Source organism: Montipora foliosa, chromosome 3, assembly GCF_036669935.1.
Source record: "Montipora foliosa isolate CH-2021 chromosome 3, ASM3666993v2, whole genome shotgun sequence".
NCBI lineage: Eukaryota > Metazoa > Cnidaria > Anthozoa > Scleractinia > Acroporidae > Montipora > Montipora foliosa.
In genome coordinates this window covers 7,545,782-7,563,281 of record NC_090871.1, presented here as the reverse complement: position 1 = coordinate 7,563,281, position 17,500 = coordinate 7,545,782, and the positions used below count along the sequence as shown (strand labels likewise).

Genomic DNA, 17,500 nt, shown 5'->3' with positions numbered 1-17,500 from the left:
CTTCGCGTAATTCTGTGTTTCTTCGTGGAGCCCTAAACGAGACCTTGGCGGCTTAAAATATTGGCGCTTTGCCCGGAACACCCTAAGCGAGACCAAAATCCAAAATTTACACCCCTAAGCGAGACAACGAGCATCCCCGTCTGTGTCATATGGGATTCCTCCCCCCCCCCCCATCCCCCCCGGGCTATTTTGCTCCTGTTATACCACATTCTTGTTTGCTTTCCCAAAAAGTCTAGGGAACTGTTCTCTGACATATTTTTCAAAGAATGGTCCATCTAGTTTATCGTATGGGTCACATCTGATCACACCTTTGTTGTGGCTTTTACCAAGGAACAGCATGACAACTTCCCTTTTAAGGCCTTGGACACCTTTCTTGATCCTAAAGATTGTTGCTAATGAAACTCCTACTTCCTCAGCAACATCTTTAGCTTTGTCGTTATGATCTTGCACCTGTAATAAAATATACGCTCCTAAAGCGTCGTCAACATGCCTTTTATGTACCATTTCCAGTTGTTTTGATAATGAACCTCAATGATGACGTAACAGTGTTTTTCTTTATTAGGGTTAATTAACTCTAATTGTCAATCGAATACCATGACGACATGCCTACAACTGATATATTTTCTTTTTTGTACTTACAGAACTCATACATACACGTGTTTTGTGTTCTTGGGCAAAATGATCCCCAGACAATCTTGGACAAAAAGGGTTGAGAATATTAAAAACAGGGGTTATTTTGCGCACTACGTCCTGAATATCGCACATTATTAGCAATCCCCCTCCCCCCTACAACCAATGTTGATAAGCCCAGGTTCGACATGCTTTGTTTCGTCTAGCAACATTGATCAGGGGGGGTGGGGGCAAAAAGAGAGCTTATTTTTCATACTCGTGATCGGAGTTTAGTCCAAAAGCAGACTTTTCTCAACAATTTTGTCCAAGATTGTAGCTTAAGGAATAAGGGGCCAGTTACTCTCAGGAATATTGGCCGAGGGCCAATATTCCAGAGTAACTGGCCCTGGCACTTGGTTTAAGCAAGAGATTAATAATGTTAGTGGACCCATTCTGTATTGAGTGGATCCATTCTCAGGCTGTTTTTGGCTTATTTTCTCATAAGAGGCCACGTCCTGATTTGGCAACCACTTTTTGCTGCGCATGGAGTGGTCACTTAAGAGAGAGTTGATTGCATGTCTTTGATAAGGGTGGTTTTCAATCAAAGTATCGAAAGTACATGCATTTTGCATTGGTTTTGCTTTACTGTAGTTGCTGACTGTGCTCTCTGATTGGTTTCAAAACTCATGCCTTTCCGAACCAATCAGACAAACCAAAACCAATTGTAACTACAGAATGGTTGCATGGCTGTTCCCATATTTTGTGCTAGTAAATGTGTATATTGCTCTGAGGTTGGATTGGTTTGTTGTGTTGTTTTTGTTAATTTTTTATGCCAGGGGACTACTAAATTGATTTCAATTTTATTACACATACAGTTGAACCCCACTATTTTGAACTCACAGGGGAAATCAAAAATTGTTCAAAATACCATGGGTTCGAAATAGCCAAGTTTGAATTTCAGCCGGGTCTAACTGTAGTTGAAGATCACTTTTAAATTAATTTTAAGATGATTGCCATTTATATTATTTAACAAGATTAATGTACTTTCTTATTTAGGCATTACGAGTTAATGTGATGGTCAAAGACGTGTAATTCATTATTATAAAATTCATGAGATGTCGACAGCTTCCTCTGGGTAAGTTACTTTACATGTAAGATAATGTTCACTGTCTTATAACGTACATTGTTATTAGAAAATCAAGCAGTTAAGACTACAATTTTTAGGTACACATGATGGAAATAGAAATCAGTAAACTAAATTTTATAAAGCCTGTTTACATGGAGCTGGGAGGGTAACCCTCCTATAGAAGGGTTACCCTTTGGTTCCCCTTCTAGAGCTTCCTTTACACGTGTTGGTTCATCCCTAGGACTTAACTTTACCAACATAGCCACGCACATATTATATGCTCGATAGATCAGCCCCTAAGTTGACGCCATTGAATTTGCATTTCATCTTGTTTTCTCTGATATATTTGAAAAGCAGTCCAAGCCATTTCTACGACAGAGAGGAGTCTGTTATTTTCTTTTCTCTTTTGATTTATTGCGTGGCTGATCAAGAAGGACTCCATCTGTCAAACCTTGGCATTTTGAACAAGACTTACATTGTAACTTTGCCTACAGTATTAATTGGTCATTGCCAGGAGAATGTTCTATTCCAGCTCCCAAACTGTTACCCAGACTGTTGTCCTGAGTTTTTATATCATCATGGCTTGGATTCACCACTCTTGAAAGCGTAGGTCTGCAAAGTAATTCTCCAGCTTTACATGTATGTGTGAATCCATGTTTTATTCTTGGCAGGAATGTGACAACCCTAAATTTGGCCCTACTAGGAGGGTATTCCTGTCTTCTAATGAGCTTTTACATGGCTTAATAAATCTAGAAGAACAATGCGAACAAGCAAAATAGGGTTACCCGGCCTCCTCCTAGGCTAATCCTACCTTGCTTGTAAGGAAAACCAGGAAAAACAATAGAGCAGGGTAACCAGAAGACAAAGGACTCCAAGACACCTCTGAACCTTGATTAGCCAAATAAACCAAGTCTAATTAAATGAAGCTTTGTTTAAATGATTCGCCCTAAAGAGGTTTACATGTAAGTAATTGTGTGGTTCCAGAAAATATCCATACCCCCCACGGAGGGTCACGGAAATTCCAAGGGGAAGAGGGGTCTGAAAGAGGCAAATTTCTGAAGAGGAGGGGGGTACATAAAGAGCTTTTTTTTCCAGAGGGTTTGAAATGAGATCAAATAAACACTTACGTACTTTTCCAATTGATACAAGGTAACCAAGAAAAATGGAAAATTCTATCCGTTGAAATAAACGTAAGATTCCTTGTCATATATTGTCCACGATTATTCCGCCGCCAGACGACACAGATAGCACTGAGAGACACTCCTGAGCAGCACGTTCGACGTGAAGTCAAACACAATGGCCGACTCCCTTAACAAAACAAACTATACTTTAAGTATACACATTATGTACCTGAAGTATACTACACTGGGTATACTCAGGGCTCGAAATTAATGAAAAAATTCAGTCGCATTTTGCGATAAGATACGAAAATTTAGTCGCAATTTCGCAAATTTTAGTTGCAAAATCGCCGCGCTGCATTGTGTTGTCAGCGGTTTAGCAGAAAAATATGAGCCCGCAGTACTTGTGTGTAAAGAAACTGCTGAAAATGGCGAATGATCGAAGGAATGGAGCTGTGCACGTAACATTGCAGCTAAATTACTATACAATTACGCTACCTTCAGAGGAAATTCACAGCAAGAAACAAAATAATTTTGTCATTTATTTATTTGTTTGTCTATTTTAGCAAAAGTAGCAGCAAAGTGGCAACTGCTAACCCTTTTGTTTCGAAAGAACGAAAGTGACAACAAGTCGCAAATTTGCGACTTCTCCAGATATTTTAGTCGCAAAGGGAAAAATTTAGTCGCAAATGCGACCGTATTGGTCGCAATTTCGAGCCCTGATACTAGAGGTATACTACATGTATACTTTTAGTATGCACTTGATGTATACTTTTTGTATTAGTAATTTGGAACAACTTGAAGTATACAAAAGGTATACCTCACAAAAAAAAAACCAGTAAATACACTAGCAGATTTTGTAACCAGAAAACACCACAAAAAGTATACATTTTGTATACATGTACATATACACAAAGTATACTTACATGTATTGCAAGACTGAGGCCTTTGTCAGTGTTATTGGCATCAGGGTATACATTTTGTATACCTTTGTATAACATGGAGGAATACAATAGCAATAGCAAACACAAATGTCATCATAACTGACTGCTGACAGAAATTTATTTTCATTCTAAACTGAAACCATACTCTTCGTTTTAAAATCATGTGAAATAAAAATAATGTACAAAAATGCTGTAGCATTCTCGAAAGAATATCATACAAATTTTACTAATTATAACAATTCTACATTTACATGTATAACTATTGCAGGATCCAAGGAAACAATCTTGCAATAGTGATCTTGTCAAAAAATTTTACAATGAATTAATCATTGTGAAAACACTTGAATCAGGGTCAAGTTGCTTGCCAATCTCTTTTCAGTATAAAATACATTGTATGACATTATTTTAAAAATGAAAAAAAGGTCATTGGAAAGGAAGTGCCATGAGTTTCCAAACCTCATAAAATTGAAACTTTGGTACAAAGTCATGTATGAATCAACTTATAAAGTGAGAGAACCCTACCACAAAACAGCAAAGAACATGAAAACCACACTTAAGTGTAAACTTGTCACAAATGACCAGAAGGAACAAATATACTGTTGATCGCACTGTTTTTAACTTGAATGCATCTGGTGCTTTTTCAGATGGCATTATTTGTGCAGGCAGTTGATTGAGATCATTTGTTTGTACTCATGTTATTCCCGTTAAGTACAATTTCCCACAAATAACGAACCTTTGACAACTAGATTATGAAAGAGTTTCATCGTTATTAGTGCAGTTATGAGTTTGTAAATTTCAGGAAAGTTGATAATTTCAGTACCATAATTTTGTCCTGACGTATTCCTAGCCGTTGACGGCAATGAGAGACAGCGAAGATTTCATTTGGTTGTTTAGTTACCGGATTGAACTTGAAAAGTATGTTTCACACGCGAAATGTGTGACCAGTTGAAAAATCCTAAGGCATAAAAAAAATGTACTGTCATTTTCAAACTACCGAGACAAAGCGTTTCACTTTATTGAAGTGTTTCTGGTGAAAGACAAATTTAAGCGACATTTGATAAACAGGTGTTGAAAAAAACATGTTGCGTGACGGCTTACAATTCCCGCTGATAAGTCAGTTCACGGCTACACACACGAAAAATAATATAAACAGTACGGTTCACAAATTATACTACTGTGCGTGTAGATAAAAATTACTCCTGCAACATAAAAAAATATGGAGATAAGCGTTGAGGTATTTTTTCCGAGTTTCGCTGTGACAGCAAAAATAACCACGTACATGTAACAAATAGTTTCTTGTGTGTGCAATGTAATTCGCTATGTTGTTTTGACTATGCATAAATTCAAACTTTGACAAGGTTACAAAATGTATACGATATATGATTTTTGGATGAAACTTCTTTCAATTGAACAGAGAAAAGTCCGTTGCCAGGACATTAAAGTGTTAAATACACACTGTAAGCTCAGTTGTTAGTTTGAACATTTCAACGGGTCTGTGAATACGTCTAGAATTTCCACGGTCATTTTTAGGAGAATGAAATTTTTGTTACAGCTCTAAGTCGATCAAAATAAAGGAAGTCTCTTTTTTTGGATTTGGAATTTCCAAGGGGTATGGGGTACCAAGTGGAAAGATCATGGAAATTCCAGAGGGTGGGAGGAGTAACACGAAGCCCTCTGGAACGGGAGGGCTATGGATATTTTCTGGAACCACAGATTTGCATTTGAAAGTACTTGGAAAGCGATTAGGTATCCTTCTTTTCAACCGGCATGGCAATAAATTATTGAGAAACTGCCATCTTTTGGGAATATTGTAATCCCCTGGCTAATAATATGTAACATTATACATTTAGGTCAAGCCATCTTGGTGTGACTGAAAATCAGAAACGATGGCTTGTGGCTGGGATAGCACTCAACAAGATCCTCATACCACAGATACGTCCATTTGTGGAACAAGGCACCAACACAGAATACAACAACCTGAAGAAGAGCCACAATATTCATGGACAGAGCAGTACATCTGGACGTCTTCAACGGTGGCCACCTACATGTAGAAAATTGTTGAAATATGAGAACATCAATGGAAATGATGTTCATCCCAGACATCGTGGAAAATTCAATTATTCTCTGTTTGACTGCCGAGTGATGTCTCATGTTGACTTTGCCAGGCTGTATGTTGAGAATTACATGGCCCACTTCACTGCCTTTGATGACCACTGTGATGCTTCAGCTGTGTTGACATTACTTGGTGTGGTGCCTGTATTTACGGCACCTGTACAAACGGCTGCAAGTAATGTCAGAATGGGGAGGAATGACTGGGCACACTGTGTCTTCAGCAAATGGGATCAAGTCAAGTATCAACAAAGTTTTATTGACATGGAACACCTAGTGAGAGCCATGGCTCTACCAGCTGCACATGAAGGAAAACTTCTTGGAGAATTAAAAGACTGGGAAACTAAAGGTAATGTACAGGGTGTTTCAAAGTTTGTTCTGATTTGTTTTCTTCATGATCATAACTTTTCATTATTTATTTAAATGTCTACTTCGATAAAAATTAGGTATATTGTTTTTTCTTATTTTTCATTCGATCATTCAAATTATTAGCAACCAGAATGCCTGCCTCTATTTTAGTGACATTTTCTACGCGCCTAGGCATAGGATGTGCGAGTTCCTTTACCGTTTCAAGAGTCACATTTTTCCATACAAAGTGTAGTTAACTTTTCAGCTCTTTTATCGTTTTGGGGGCTGGATCTTTGTACGTTGTCTCGTCAATTATACCCCATATGTTCTCAATGGGAGTGAGATCAGACAAGTTCACTGACCAGCGATGATTGAGCCTCTCTATGGGTATTCCGAGCTTTCGTCACATTTCTTTTGGAAAATCTTCGATTTTTTTAAGCAGATCTTCATTTTGTAGATGGAAATCATTGCCTGACAGTGTAATTGGTGTAATTCACATCTCTCCGTTTAAATAACTGTATAAAATTGCGAAAAGCAAACTAAATTACTGCTCAAACAATATGAAACAAGGGAAATTAAAGGTCGTTTGGATTTCTTGGCAAGATTGTTCTGTTCGGTCAGTGTTTGATGTTATTTATGTCCTTTAGTTTCTTTTCAAGTTTTCTTTTATACAATCCCCCAAGCTTGAAGCTGGAACAGCAATCCTGTTTGAAGAAGGACTGATAAGGGTACTGCTTCAGTAGTACACCATGTAATTAAATACACGTTTCCTTGCAATTCTTTCTCTGCGGCAACGAATTTCAGTTGGCCTTTTTCAGGAGGCCTCTACTTGCAGCTGGTCATTCTGTTGTTCTTGGGTTTCTGATTCTACAACCTCTGCAACTGCACAGGTACATGTAGACTGTTCACAGCCTCTCAATTTTTCAATGCTCCCGTTTTGTGCTGGAGTCCAGGTCTCTTGTGATTCTATCCGTGTGTTCAATGTTTGAATAAAATGACGAGAAAATAGAGGGCTGTGAACAGTCTACTGCACAGGCGGTTGGCGTTTTCTTGTTTCTAATGTTAAGAATTTGTGATACACCATGTGTATCTTGAAATTAAATTCTCTTTAAACTCATCAACAATAGATAAGCTTGGGGAATGGTGCCTGGAAAGAATGGTGGAGCCACGAACACTCTGAACGCGTAGGGGTATCCATGACAGCCCTGTGAGCGGCAACCACCTGGCACCGTACACTGAACAAGCAGTGGAAACACGAATACTTACCCTGTACTTACCATGGGAAGAGGGGGGGTTGGGCCGGGAGAAAAGCTCTAGGAAAACAGCCCAGCAGCGAAAAAACATGTGGAATGACTTGACATCCGACACTGAGCGGTAAACTACATAACGCCCCTGCATTAAACCCCCCGGCCACCCCACACACCAACTCTGTGAGATACTGATGGCCAGTAATATTGTTTCGCGTTTAACTTAGCCTAAATTACAATTAGCCGCATTTAATTTGTGGCCTTGTAATGGCCAGTTTGTTGAGGATGAGAAGAGATGAAGGATATTTTTCCGGTTATACAGTGTATGCATTTTATTCTTTTTACTTTATATCTTAATGATGGTCAGTATTCCATCTTATTACCGGCATTTCTGAAATCTTCGCTTTAATCTTAAGATCTTAATTTTGTCAGCGGTAATGATCGCACCTTCGATTTCTTAAAAAAATACCCATGGGCTTATCCTTGGGAAACTCTTTTGACACAATGTCTGAGTTGCCGTACTTCCCTTTCTCGATTGATTTTCAAGCACAATTGGTTAAAACAAACGGTCGTCTGCTTCTTGGTTTATCTTTGAAGCACTCTCTTTTCGACCTCTTGTTCACCCAATGTTCCGTCTTGTTAAAAAATTTAGTGATTTCTTTGACTGAAGGACCAGATGATCGTAATATGGCTGCTTGAGTTCTAGCATAAACAATGTCTGACTTCTGACTTCTGACTTTTTGTGACAGAGGAAACAGAAAGTTCAAGAAAAAAATCAGAGAATAACAAGAAATTTGGGAAGGAACAGCATTCACAAAGAGTGGGAAAAAATGGTGGGAAAATGCGTGTGTACACGTTTGCCACAAAAATCGAAACAAAGGCATCTACAGTGTAGAAGACAATTAAAATTGCCAGCCATTTTAATTAATTCTCTACCTCAAGTTATTGAAAAGTTCTATCAGACAAAAGATTTGTTTAAAAAATTACCAACTTTAATCGGAACAAAGTTTTGAAACACCCTGTACGTGAAATGTACATATCTAATAGAGAGATTAAGCTTCGCGTTTACGTGAAATGGCAAATGCAAAACGATGGGCTGCTGCTTGTCATAAAAGCATGGAAATTATGTTATTCCAACTCGTCTTTCTCTTTTAAAAAGTTACTTAATACCTGCTGCTAACACACAAGAAATCAGCTCATATCAAACGAGTTTCTTCCATTTTTGGCAAAACGCAAACTTAAGTCCGACGTTTGCCGTTTGCTGCAAACGCAATGCTTATTCTCTCAAATGTCAGAAAACAAAGGTCTGATGGTGTGACTGTATTAATGATCAACATACAACCTTCACTAGATATTTTTCTTACTAAATTGCTACTTATCTGATAGTTATAATATTATTGGCACTGATGAGTTCTAGTTTTGTTTTATTGGCAGGAACACATCTCTGCATGAATTCTCCCATAGACCCAGCCTTGTTACAACTGGTTCAACAAGGACTTCAGTCACTGCAAGTGGACGTGAGGAACATGTCTGTAGAATTTGAGGAAGAGAAGAGAAAAGTCCAACATGAACTGAAAAATGTTGCAACAGCTCTGGAAGCTGTGGAACAGAGGATGCAAATGCTTGAAGACAGAATGGATCATTTTGAAGGTACATCTTAAGTAATGAATTGTTTTACAGTCAAACCTCTCCACAACAGCCAACTTGGGTACTGTACAGGAGGTCCCATGTTTTAAGAGTCAATAAATCAATATGAATCAATGAGACTCACAGTCAATATACATGTAGCAATAATTTACTGATTAAGCCTAAGCCCTCGTTTCAGTGATTAGGCCTAAGCACTCTCTGAAATTTTAATTTGGTTAACTGCACTAACTCATTGGCTCATTGACTCATAAATAGTGTACACTCCCTGTACAGAGGTGGCCATTATATGGATGTAGGAGTGTAATCACCCTGCGAGCAGAGCCTCCTTTTGTCTTTTTTTTACTGAGGAGGAGAAAAGGAGGCTCTGCCCGAATTGCGTCAACTCTTTGAAGCCGCCGCAGCCCGAACTTCTGGACTAGTCAATCTTGTTTTCTCTCATCAAACCGGTTTTTCCGCAGCCCGAACTTCTGGACTAGTCAATCTTGTTTTCTCTCATTAAACCGGTTTTTCCAGTGTGAGCGTCAATTTATTGACAAAACTGATGGTTATAATTGAGCCCGCTGTACCATGAAAAACCAAGATGGCGGCGAGATCTGGCATATTAGGCTTGGGTTCGAGACTGCATCCTGGCAACATGCAACGCATACTCAATTAAGATCTTACCTGATTCATGCAGAGTCTTTCTTGAGAACGCTAAAATCGAGTAAGATAAAGACAGGCTCTGGTAGCAGGGTGGGATGTAATATCACACCGTCCTGTTTTTTTTTTTCAGGGTTTTTTCATTTTTGTTTTTTTAAAAATGCGTAATATATATATGCAAAAAAATCAAAATATATCAACAAAACAGAAACCGAACAGAAACAGGCCAACCATGTACTGTACAGATCAAGTATCATGACCTTTTGCAATAAAAACTGGGTTATGGCCACCGTTCATCAACCCTTGATTAACTGGCTGTTGTTGAGTGGTTCTTCCCTGACAGTTGGGCTGGCTTCAGTGGTCATTGCCATTGTGAAGAGGTGGCCATTGTAGAGAGTTTAATATAAATTAAGTGAATGTATGGACTGTCCACTGTAACAGAAAAAAGTGGCCATTGTAAAGAGGAGACTGTTAGTGGGAGTTAGAATGTATGTATGGAATAATTAATAAATGTTGGAGAAAGCAATGGATGGAGCTAGGAACTTATGGTAAATTGATCCAACATAATTAACTGACAACTGATCAAAATACTGCATGCAGAGCCGTGATGTGTACAAGTATGAACATAATAATTCTATAATTACATTAAATATAATTTGCCATACTAAACCTCCTACCAAAACAACACACATCTAAAGTAAACAACTGATGATCTGTCTCAACAAACCTCTCTGCCACCCCCATTACAAGAATTGAAAAAAAAAACACAAAAACTAAAAACAAATACCCAGGATGTGTGGGAGCAGCCAAAACCAATTATATGCAGTGTAAAACTGACTTAACATGAAACACAAAACTGTTTAATCTGATGCAAGGGCCTAGGGGTGTAGGTTGTGCAATTAATTGAAAGAGGGTAAATGAACTCTTGCATATATTTATGTGGTAATTTTACATGACTTGTTAAAAAGAAAACATGCAGAGTGAGACAAAAGAATATAATTATACTTGGCAAAGGTTTTTTTTTGTTTCTGTCATCGATAGTTGTATTGTTTCAAATAAAAAAAGGGAGTGTAATTTTGAACCAGTATTTGAAAACTGTTAGTTGTCTGATAGGTTGCAAGTGTGCGTTTTGTGTCATGTTTACATTTTGTAACTTTTACGTGCAATACAGGGGCAGTAAACCAGAAGATAGAGAGACTTGAGAGCAGTAAGCAGAGCACAGAAGACAAAGTAAATCTTCTTCAAGGTGATTATAGTAATTATTTCAACGAGATTTTTCTGTTGTAGTCTTTATAGAGAATTATAATGTCTTCATGACGTGAGAGAAATAGACATTGATCATGTTCTTACCCTTCCCACTCACACTCACCCATACCCTGCCCTAACAAGAAAAAGATTAGGACGAGTCTCTGTTCTCCTTGGTCTGGGTACCTCCTTGGTACATTTCGCAGCCTGATCTAATAGATGCCAGTTCACAAATCCTGCCACCACTGTGTGTAGTATTGTTGTGCAACCACATAACATTGGCATCCCATTCAGAGCCATATTTGGGGAACATTCATTGAAGTACTCAAAGAGTATACTATGACAGTCTGCTATTAATATTCAATCAAATAATAGCAAAGACAATTAAAAGTGCTCTGAAAAATGTCACGCCAGTGTGACATGATGAGGTCATTTCATGTTGCTTAGGAACTAAATTAACAAAAACTCAGTGAATCGCAAGCTCAATCCATTCTTGGATTGATTTATTTTATTATTCTTGGAGATAAGATTTTACCACCAACAGGTTTATTGTTCCCTAGACTGTGATAGGGTTGAACATTGAGTCTTTCAGTCCACAAGATAATCATGGATATCTTTGTTTTGTTCAGATCCAATTCAGATTACTTGGTTGGTAATACATGTAGCTAGGCCCATGAAACTTATTTACCTGATATTCATTTGTGTGAGAATAATTTTGTTTTTTTTTCTGGGTACCCACTTATAGAACAAGTGGAAGACTTGACTAAATCCAATGAAACTGCGTTGTGTCAAGACAATCCCATGCCAACTGGTAAGTTTGTGACAATTCTACGCTACAAGTGGTTTATTCTGGCAAGGTACACGGAAGATTAGATTTGCAGTGACGTATGTACTTCCAGTAATTTTCATCTTATGTTGCAGCAAAGTAAGTGTGTAGTAGCTCTTTGATGTGTGTCAAGGTCTCTTTTTCAGTTTAGGCTTTCCGTTCTTTTTTTTTGGTGGGGGGGGGGGGTGGGGTGGGTCTACATACATTTTCTAAAGCACTAAAGGATAGCACTGAATTAAACAACGAGTTTGTATGGCATTAGGGCTCGGTTTGTAGTACATACTCTTCAGGGTGACGGTAATCGAGCTTCATTTATTTCATCCATTGACAGTCTTCTTAAAGTCATTGACACTACCCTAAATTAAAGTTAGAATATCATGCATTACAATATCAACTGCCTCATATTAGATGCAGTTTCTCTGCTTGCTCAATACGTTGCATCGTAAAGAGTGGTTGAGTTAGCTACCGGACGAACTAACGGACCTGTTTATCTTTGCTAGGCCGAAGTATTTTGTACGTACTCTTTGTGTTTATTTCATTTATTGTGGGAACTGGACTTGTGTTTTTATTACGCGGTTATTTGTTTTTCTAGCGTGTCCAGAGAAACTTGTAGAGCTTATCAAACGAGACTACAAAGGTGCTGTTTTTTGTCCGTTTCCATGGTGCGAGGATGAGCTACAATTGGAACTGTCCAACATCTTTACAAGATTAAAAATCATCAGCAAGAAAAAAGAACGCGCGAGGCGAACGGACAACATCGTAAATATGACAGATGTCTTCGCACCACATAAAGAATGTGACAAACCAAGAGTGGTGCTGATTGAGGGGCAGCCTGGAATGGGTAAAACCACTTACTGTCAGAAGCTTGCATATGATTGGTCCATGGCGGGAATTCCACCTGAAGCTTCGTTTCCCAAAGTAGAGATACTTCTTCTTCTGAAGTGCCGTGACATGAAGACTGCTGACATAGAGGAAGACATCAATGATCAGCTGCTACCACTCGATGCAGACAAGAAGGAGAAGGAAAACTTCTTCGAGTTCATTCGCCGTAATCAATCGAAAATCTTATTATTTCTTGATGGGTTGGATGAATTACGTCATGATCTCTTGCAGGGTTTCCTACCCTTGATTAAAGGCAAAGTGTTCTCCAATGTGTATCTAATTTTGACCGCTCGACACGAGGCAGGAACGGAGGTACGGCGATACTGTGACACACTTTTGGAGATTGTCGGCTACACCAATAAAGATGCTGACAGCTACATCAAGAAGTATTTCAGCAATCACGAAAATCCAAACCTTGCAAAGAAAATGATCAAGAAATTGAAGTGGAGTCCACAGCTGAGGGAATTGACTACCAATCCACTTAACACAGCTTTGCTGTGCCTTGTTTTTGAAGATTCAGAAGGAAAGTTCCCTTCAAACAGAACCAAGTTGTATGACGAACTTGTTTCATGTGTTTTGAGGAGATATTGTGCAAAGAAGGAAGTTTCTTTGTATGACAATGATCCCATTGAGGCATTTGCAGAACAGCTCAGTTTGCTGGGAAAGATGGCCCTTGAAGCCCTATTGAATAATCAGGCTCATTTCACTGGAGATGAGTTGAAATGCCAATCAACCGAATTCCTAGAATTCGGTTTTCTTTCTCGAGAGGCTAGTGTGAGTAAAATCAGACCAAACCCGAGCTATTCATTTCCGCATAAGACTTTTCAGGAATATTTTGCGGCGTTCCACTTGGCCCATCAGCTGTCAAAAGGAGATAAAGAGAAGGTCACCCTGCTAGCTCAGCACAGTCCTTCTGACGCGTTTTGGCAGGTGTGGAAATTTCTCATCACAGCGGTAGCAAGTAAGAGTGATGATGTAACAGATTTTCTCGTGTCACGTCTTTGCGCTTCCTTCAGCTCTTATAAAGGCGACAATAGCAGTGTTTCCGACGACACGAGCGATGACGAGGAGCACGACGAGGACGGTTTTGAGGTTGCCGTTTGTGAAGATGATTCTTTTTCCTGGAATTTGTGTTCCGAAAGTTCAGCATTGCAAGATGATACAATTGATATGGAAAATTTTTTACATGCAACATGTGACCTTATTGCTGATTGTGAAGGTGGGAGAAATGAACTAAAGGATTACCAGAAGGAGATGATACATACACTTGCAAGCTGTTGTACTGTGTCTGAAGTGACCGTAGACATATTCGATGATAGCAACATTCTCGTTCTCTGCGAATATCTGAAAGAAAATTCCGCACTGACAGAGTTGCTTTGGTACGCTAACTTGGATGAGTTAGCACTGGGAACAATTAAACATGTTCTTCAGACAAGTCAGAGTTTGGTGGGCTTACATCTGAGGAATGGCTTATACATGACATCACTTACACCAGCTCTTCAGTCGAATAGCACGTTAACTCATCTGAATCTGCGATGTGCCAGGATCCGTATTTCAGGAGCTAAAGCACTAGGAGAGGTTCTTCAATCAAATCGTACTTTGACACATTTGAATCTGCATGCTAATATGATAAGTCATATTGGAGCACAAGCTTTAGCAAAAGGCCTACAATCAAATAATGTGTTAAAGCATTTGGATCTATCCGGAAACTATATTGGCGACCAAGGAGCCGTAGCGCTTGCTCACGTTTTGGAGTCCAACCATACCTTAACCTATTTAGATGTGGGTAATTTTTCAGATCCAGATATTTACCGGCCCCCCTCTGATGGTGAATGTATTGGTGAATCAGGAGCATTAGCAATAGCACATGCTCTCCAATCTAATTGTTCACTGACTTACTTAGATCTTCAGAGTAATGATGTCAATGACTCAGCAGCAGCAGCGCTTGGACAGGCACTCCAATCAAACTGCACTCTGACTCATTTTTATCTAAGGTGTATGTTCAACCCAACCAAAACTCACTTCGGCAATTCAGGAGCAGTAGCCTTTGCAAAGGCTCTTCAATCAAGTGGTACTCAGTTGACCCGTTTGGATTTGTATAATACGTCGATCAACTCTTCAGTCGCTATGGCGCTCGCAGAGGGTCTTGAGTCTAATCGTTCTCTTGAGCGTTTAGATTTAGGTGGAAACGAAATTGAATGTTCAGGAGCAGTAGCCCTGGCAAAGGCCCTGAAATCAAATCGTGCTTTGACGCATTTACAGCTGAGTTCAAACCACATCGGCGATTCAGGAGCCGCAGAGTTTGCAGAAACGCTTCGATATAATGGTACTTTGACCTTTTTAGACTTGCGGAAGAATCGGATTGGCGAGTTGGGAAAACAAAGCCTTCGACAGATAAATCCGCGGACGAGTTGCACGCTTAAGTTTCACGAGCAAGGGTGGGCGACTAACCGTTATTAGTCAGTATGGTTTCTGATTTCCATGCTCGTTGGAACTGAAATAACACGAAGAAAGTTAAAGCCACACGAGAAAGATATGAATCTGGTTTCGGATGGTTCGTTTTATTTGCAGAACGGCGATTTAGGCCTATGGTTTGCTTAATGAAAGGAACAGTCTAAAAACAGATTCTGATAATTATCTAATGTTGGTTTGCCTCTATCCTGTGGGAGATCGGATTCTGAAGGAGCGGTTGGTGACCGTTGGGAAGTCAGTGGTGGGGTGGCAATCTTTCAGATCGCTGTGATGAAGACCCTTTTAAGATTCTGGCTTCGCTGCTCATTTCAGGTTAACTTGTTCATAAATTTAGAGAAAGCTGTTGGCTTTTTAGTGGATTGTTTTTTTCTAATATTCTCGTAAATGAAGCAGTCATATTTGCAGTTGGTTACACAACATAATCATTGTTTTGTACTGACAATGTGTTTTAACACGCTACAACCATTTTCGGCAAATTGCTTTTAGAGTGGAGATTTAGGTTGCGCTAGATTGACTTTTCGAGTCCGAGAAAAGAAGAAATACAATACCCCCGACGATTCGGTTGATTGAGTCGCTATTCTGATTTCGGAAATAAGTTCTAAGAACTCTGCTCTAGTGACGCCACTTCTTGGTGTTGCGGCCTTTTGAAAGGCAACCAAAAAAGTTCAAGATTGGGCCCAGGCACGTTCTTAATATGTATTACTAGGTTCGTAACGTTTCATAACGAAATTGTATTTACCGTAGAGATTGTTATTATGTTTTCTGTCTTACGGAGTCAGATTTTGTGCATAGTTACCTTCTTGTGTACTTATTGACTGAGTGGGACGGCCGGACGGAAAAATATTTGGTCCGAGGTCATGGCGTGTGGACCGAGCCCCAAACATTTTCCTGTCCTGCCTGACCTAAACTTAGTCAGTAAGCATTTTATCATATGGTCTCTTTACACTATTCATGAGCACTCAGAATTTGAAATTTGGACAAAATAAGTAACAAAAATTTACACAGACAGTTTATCAAATACGGTTGTTTGCATTTGCTTTTCTGGTTGTAAATAACTTGGATGTGTAAAAGCGACGAAATCCTCTAAATCCAATCGCACGTAATCCTAGCAGGGCCGCACGGGTTTTTCCGGCCCTGCTCGCGCAAATGCGTACGGCCCTCGTACGGGCATGCCCCAATAGTTTTAAAATGGCCGTACGGGCCATATGATAATGGTCCTTATTGACCCTCTATCTTCAGTTTTTCCGTCCTTTTCCCCCCGAAAAAAAAAAAAAAAGACCTCATATTACCCCACTAACTCCCATAACGGCCGCCTCCACGCATACGCTCTTAGATTGCGTGACCAGCCCTAAGAGCGTCGGCGCAGGAGGCAAGCTGTGGAGAGGTTTGACTGTATTTCTCACGCGTTCTTCCCCAGTTCCGCTCGTTTTTACTCTGTCCTTGTTCCCTTTTGCCCGCCTTTTGCTTGTAAACGAGACCTTGAATAATGTCGGGTTTAAAATGTGGTGGAACCTTAAAACGACCTTGTTGGCGGACACAAAATGTCGCGCTTTGAAAAGGCGAACGGCCAAACGTACTAAAGGGGAGAAAATGTGGGTAATTATTTCTTCCTTCCGCTTGGGTCGTGATCTGTTTTTTTTTTTTGGCTTTTAAGATTTATCGATCGTCACTGCACTCGGTAATATTTCAACAGGCTTTAAAGAAATCTGAGGTCAAACCTGAGGTCAAAAGTTTATTAGAAGGGTAGGGTAGGAAGCTGCCGATTCCGCAATCTATACCAGGTGATCTGGTGACGTAATTCGGAGGACTGGGGAGAAAAATTTTAACGCCGTATCCCACAACCGAGCGTGTCCTTGGATGTTATTTCCGAATTCAACATGGCAGAGGCGAGGTTAGATCTCGGCGGTTTCCACTTGAATGTTCATTCAGTAACAGGAAATGTGGGAGACACGGAATGATCTCTTGAGTTTTGACGATGGAAATACTGCAGGAAATTTGGAAACAAAACCTAAGGCCGCGCGCGGTTGTGGGATACGGCGTTAAAAGTTTTCTTCCCAGTCCTCCAAATTCCGTCACCAGATCACCTTGGTAGTAGACTAGTATTCACCGGAAAGCGGGAGAGGATGGGCTAATGGATAGTTCGTACGAATAGAAGGGTCGTTTTGTGAATGACTTGAGCCAAGGGACGGATCTGTGTGTACATCTCGAAACAAAGTACACCTGAGTAAACGAAGAAAAGGCTACTATAAAATATAAGCTAATGGAAAGCTTCTACACAATGGATGATT

The 17,500-nt window shown here is 39.6% G+C and overlaps 1 protein-coding gene across 3 annotated transcripts in view; it reads left to right on the top strand.

Annotated features, from left to right (window-relative positions):
- The window catches only part of LOC137996636 (protein NLRC3-like), a 20,500-nt gene extending 4,010 nt beyond the window's left edge, over window positions 1–16,490 (top strand). For 2 of the 3 annotated variants that reach the window (XM_068842147.1, XM_068842146.1), the window contains exons 3-8: window positions 1,666–1,744; window positions 5,648–6,255; window positions 8,936–9,151; window positions 10,959–11,033; window positions 11,778–11,843; window positions 12,451–16,490. In XM_068842147.1, coding sequence (XP_068698248.1) covers window positions 1,725–1,744; window positions 5,648–6,255; window positions 8,936–9,151; window positions 10,959–11,033; window positions 11,778–11,843; window positions 12,451–15,200 — 3,735 coding nt within the window. In that variant the 5' untranslated portion in view covers window positions 1,666–1,724 and the 3' untranslated portion in view covers window positions 15,201–16,490. The remainder of the gene's footprint in view (window positions 1–1,665; window positions 1,745–5,647; window positions 6,256–8,935; window positions 9,152–10,958; window positions 11,034–11,777; window positions 11,844–12,450) is intronic. The other variant, XM_068842148.1, reaches the window with a different exon arrangement.
- The last annotated feature ends 1,010 nt before the right edge of the window (window positions 16,491–17,500 follow it).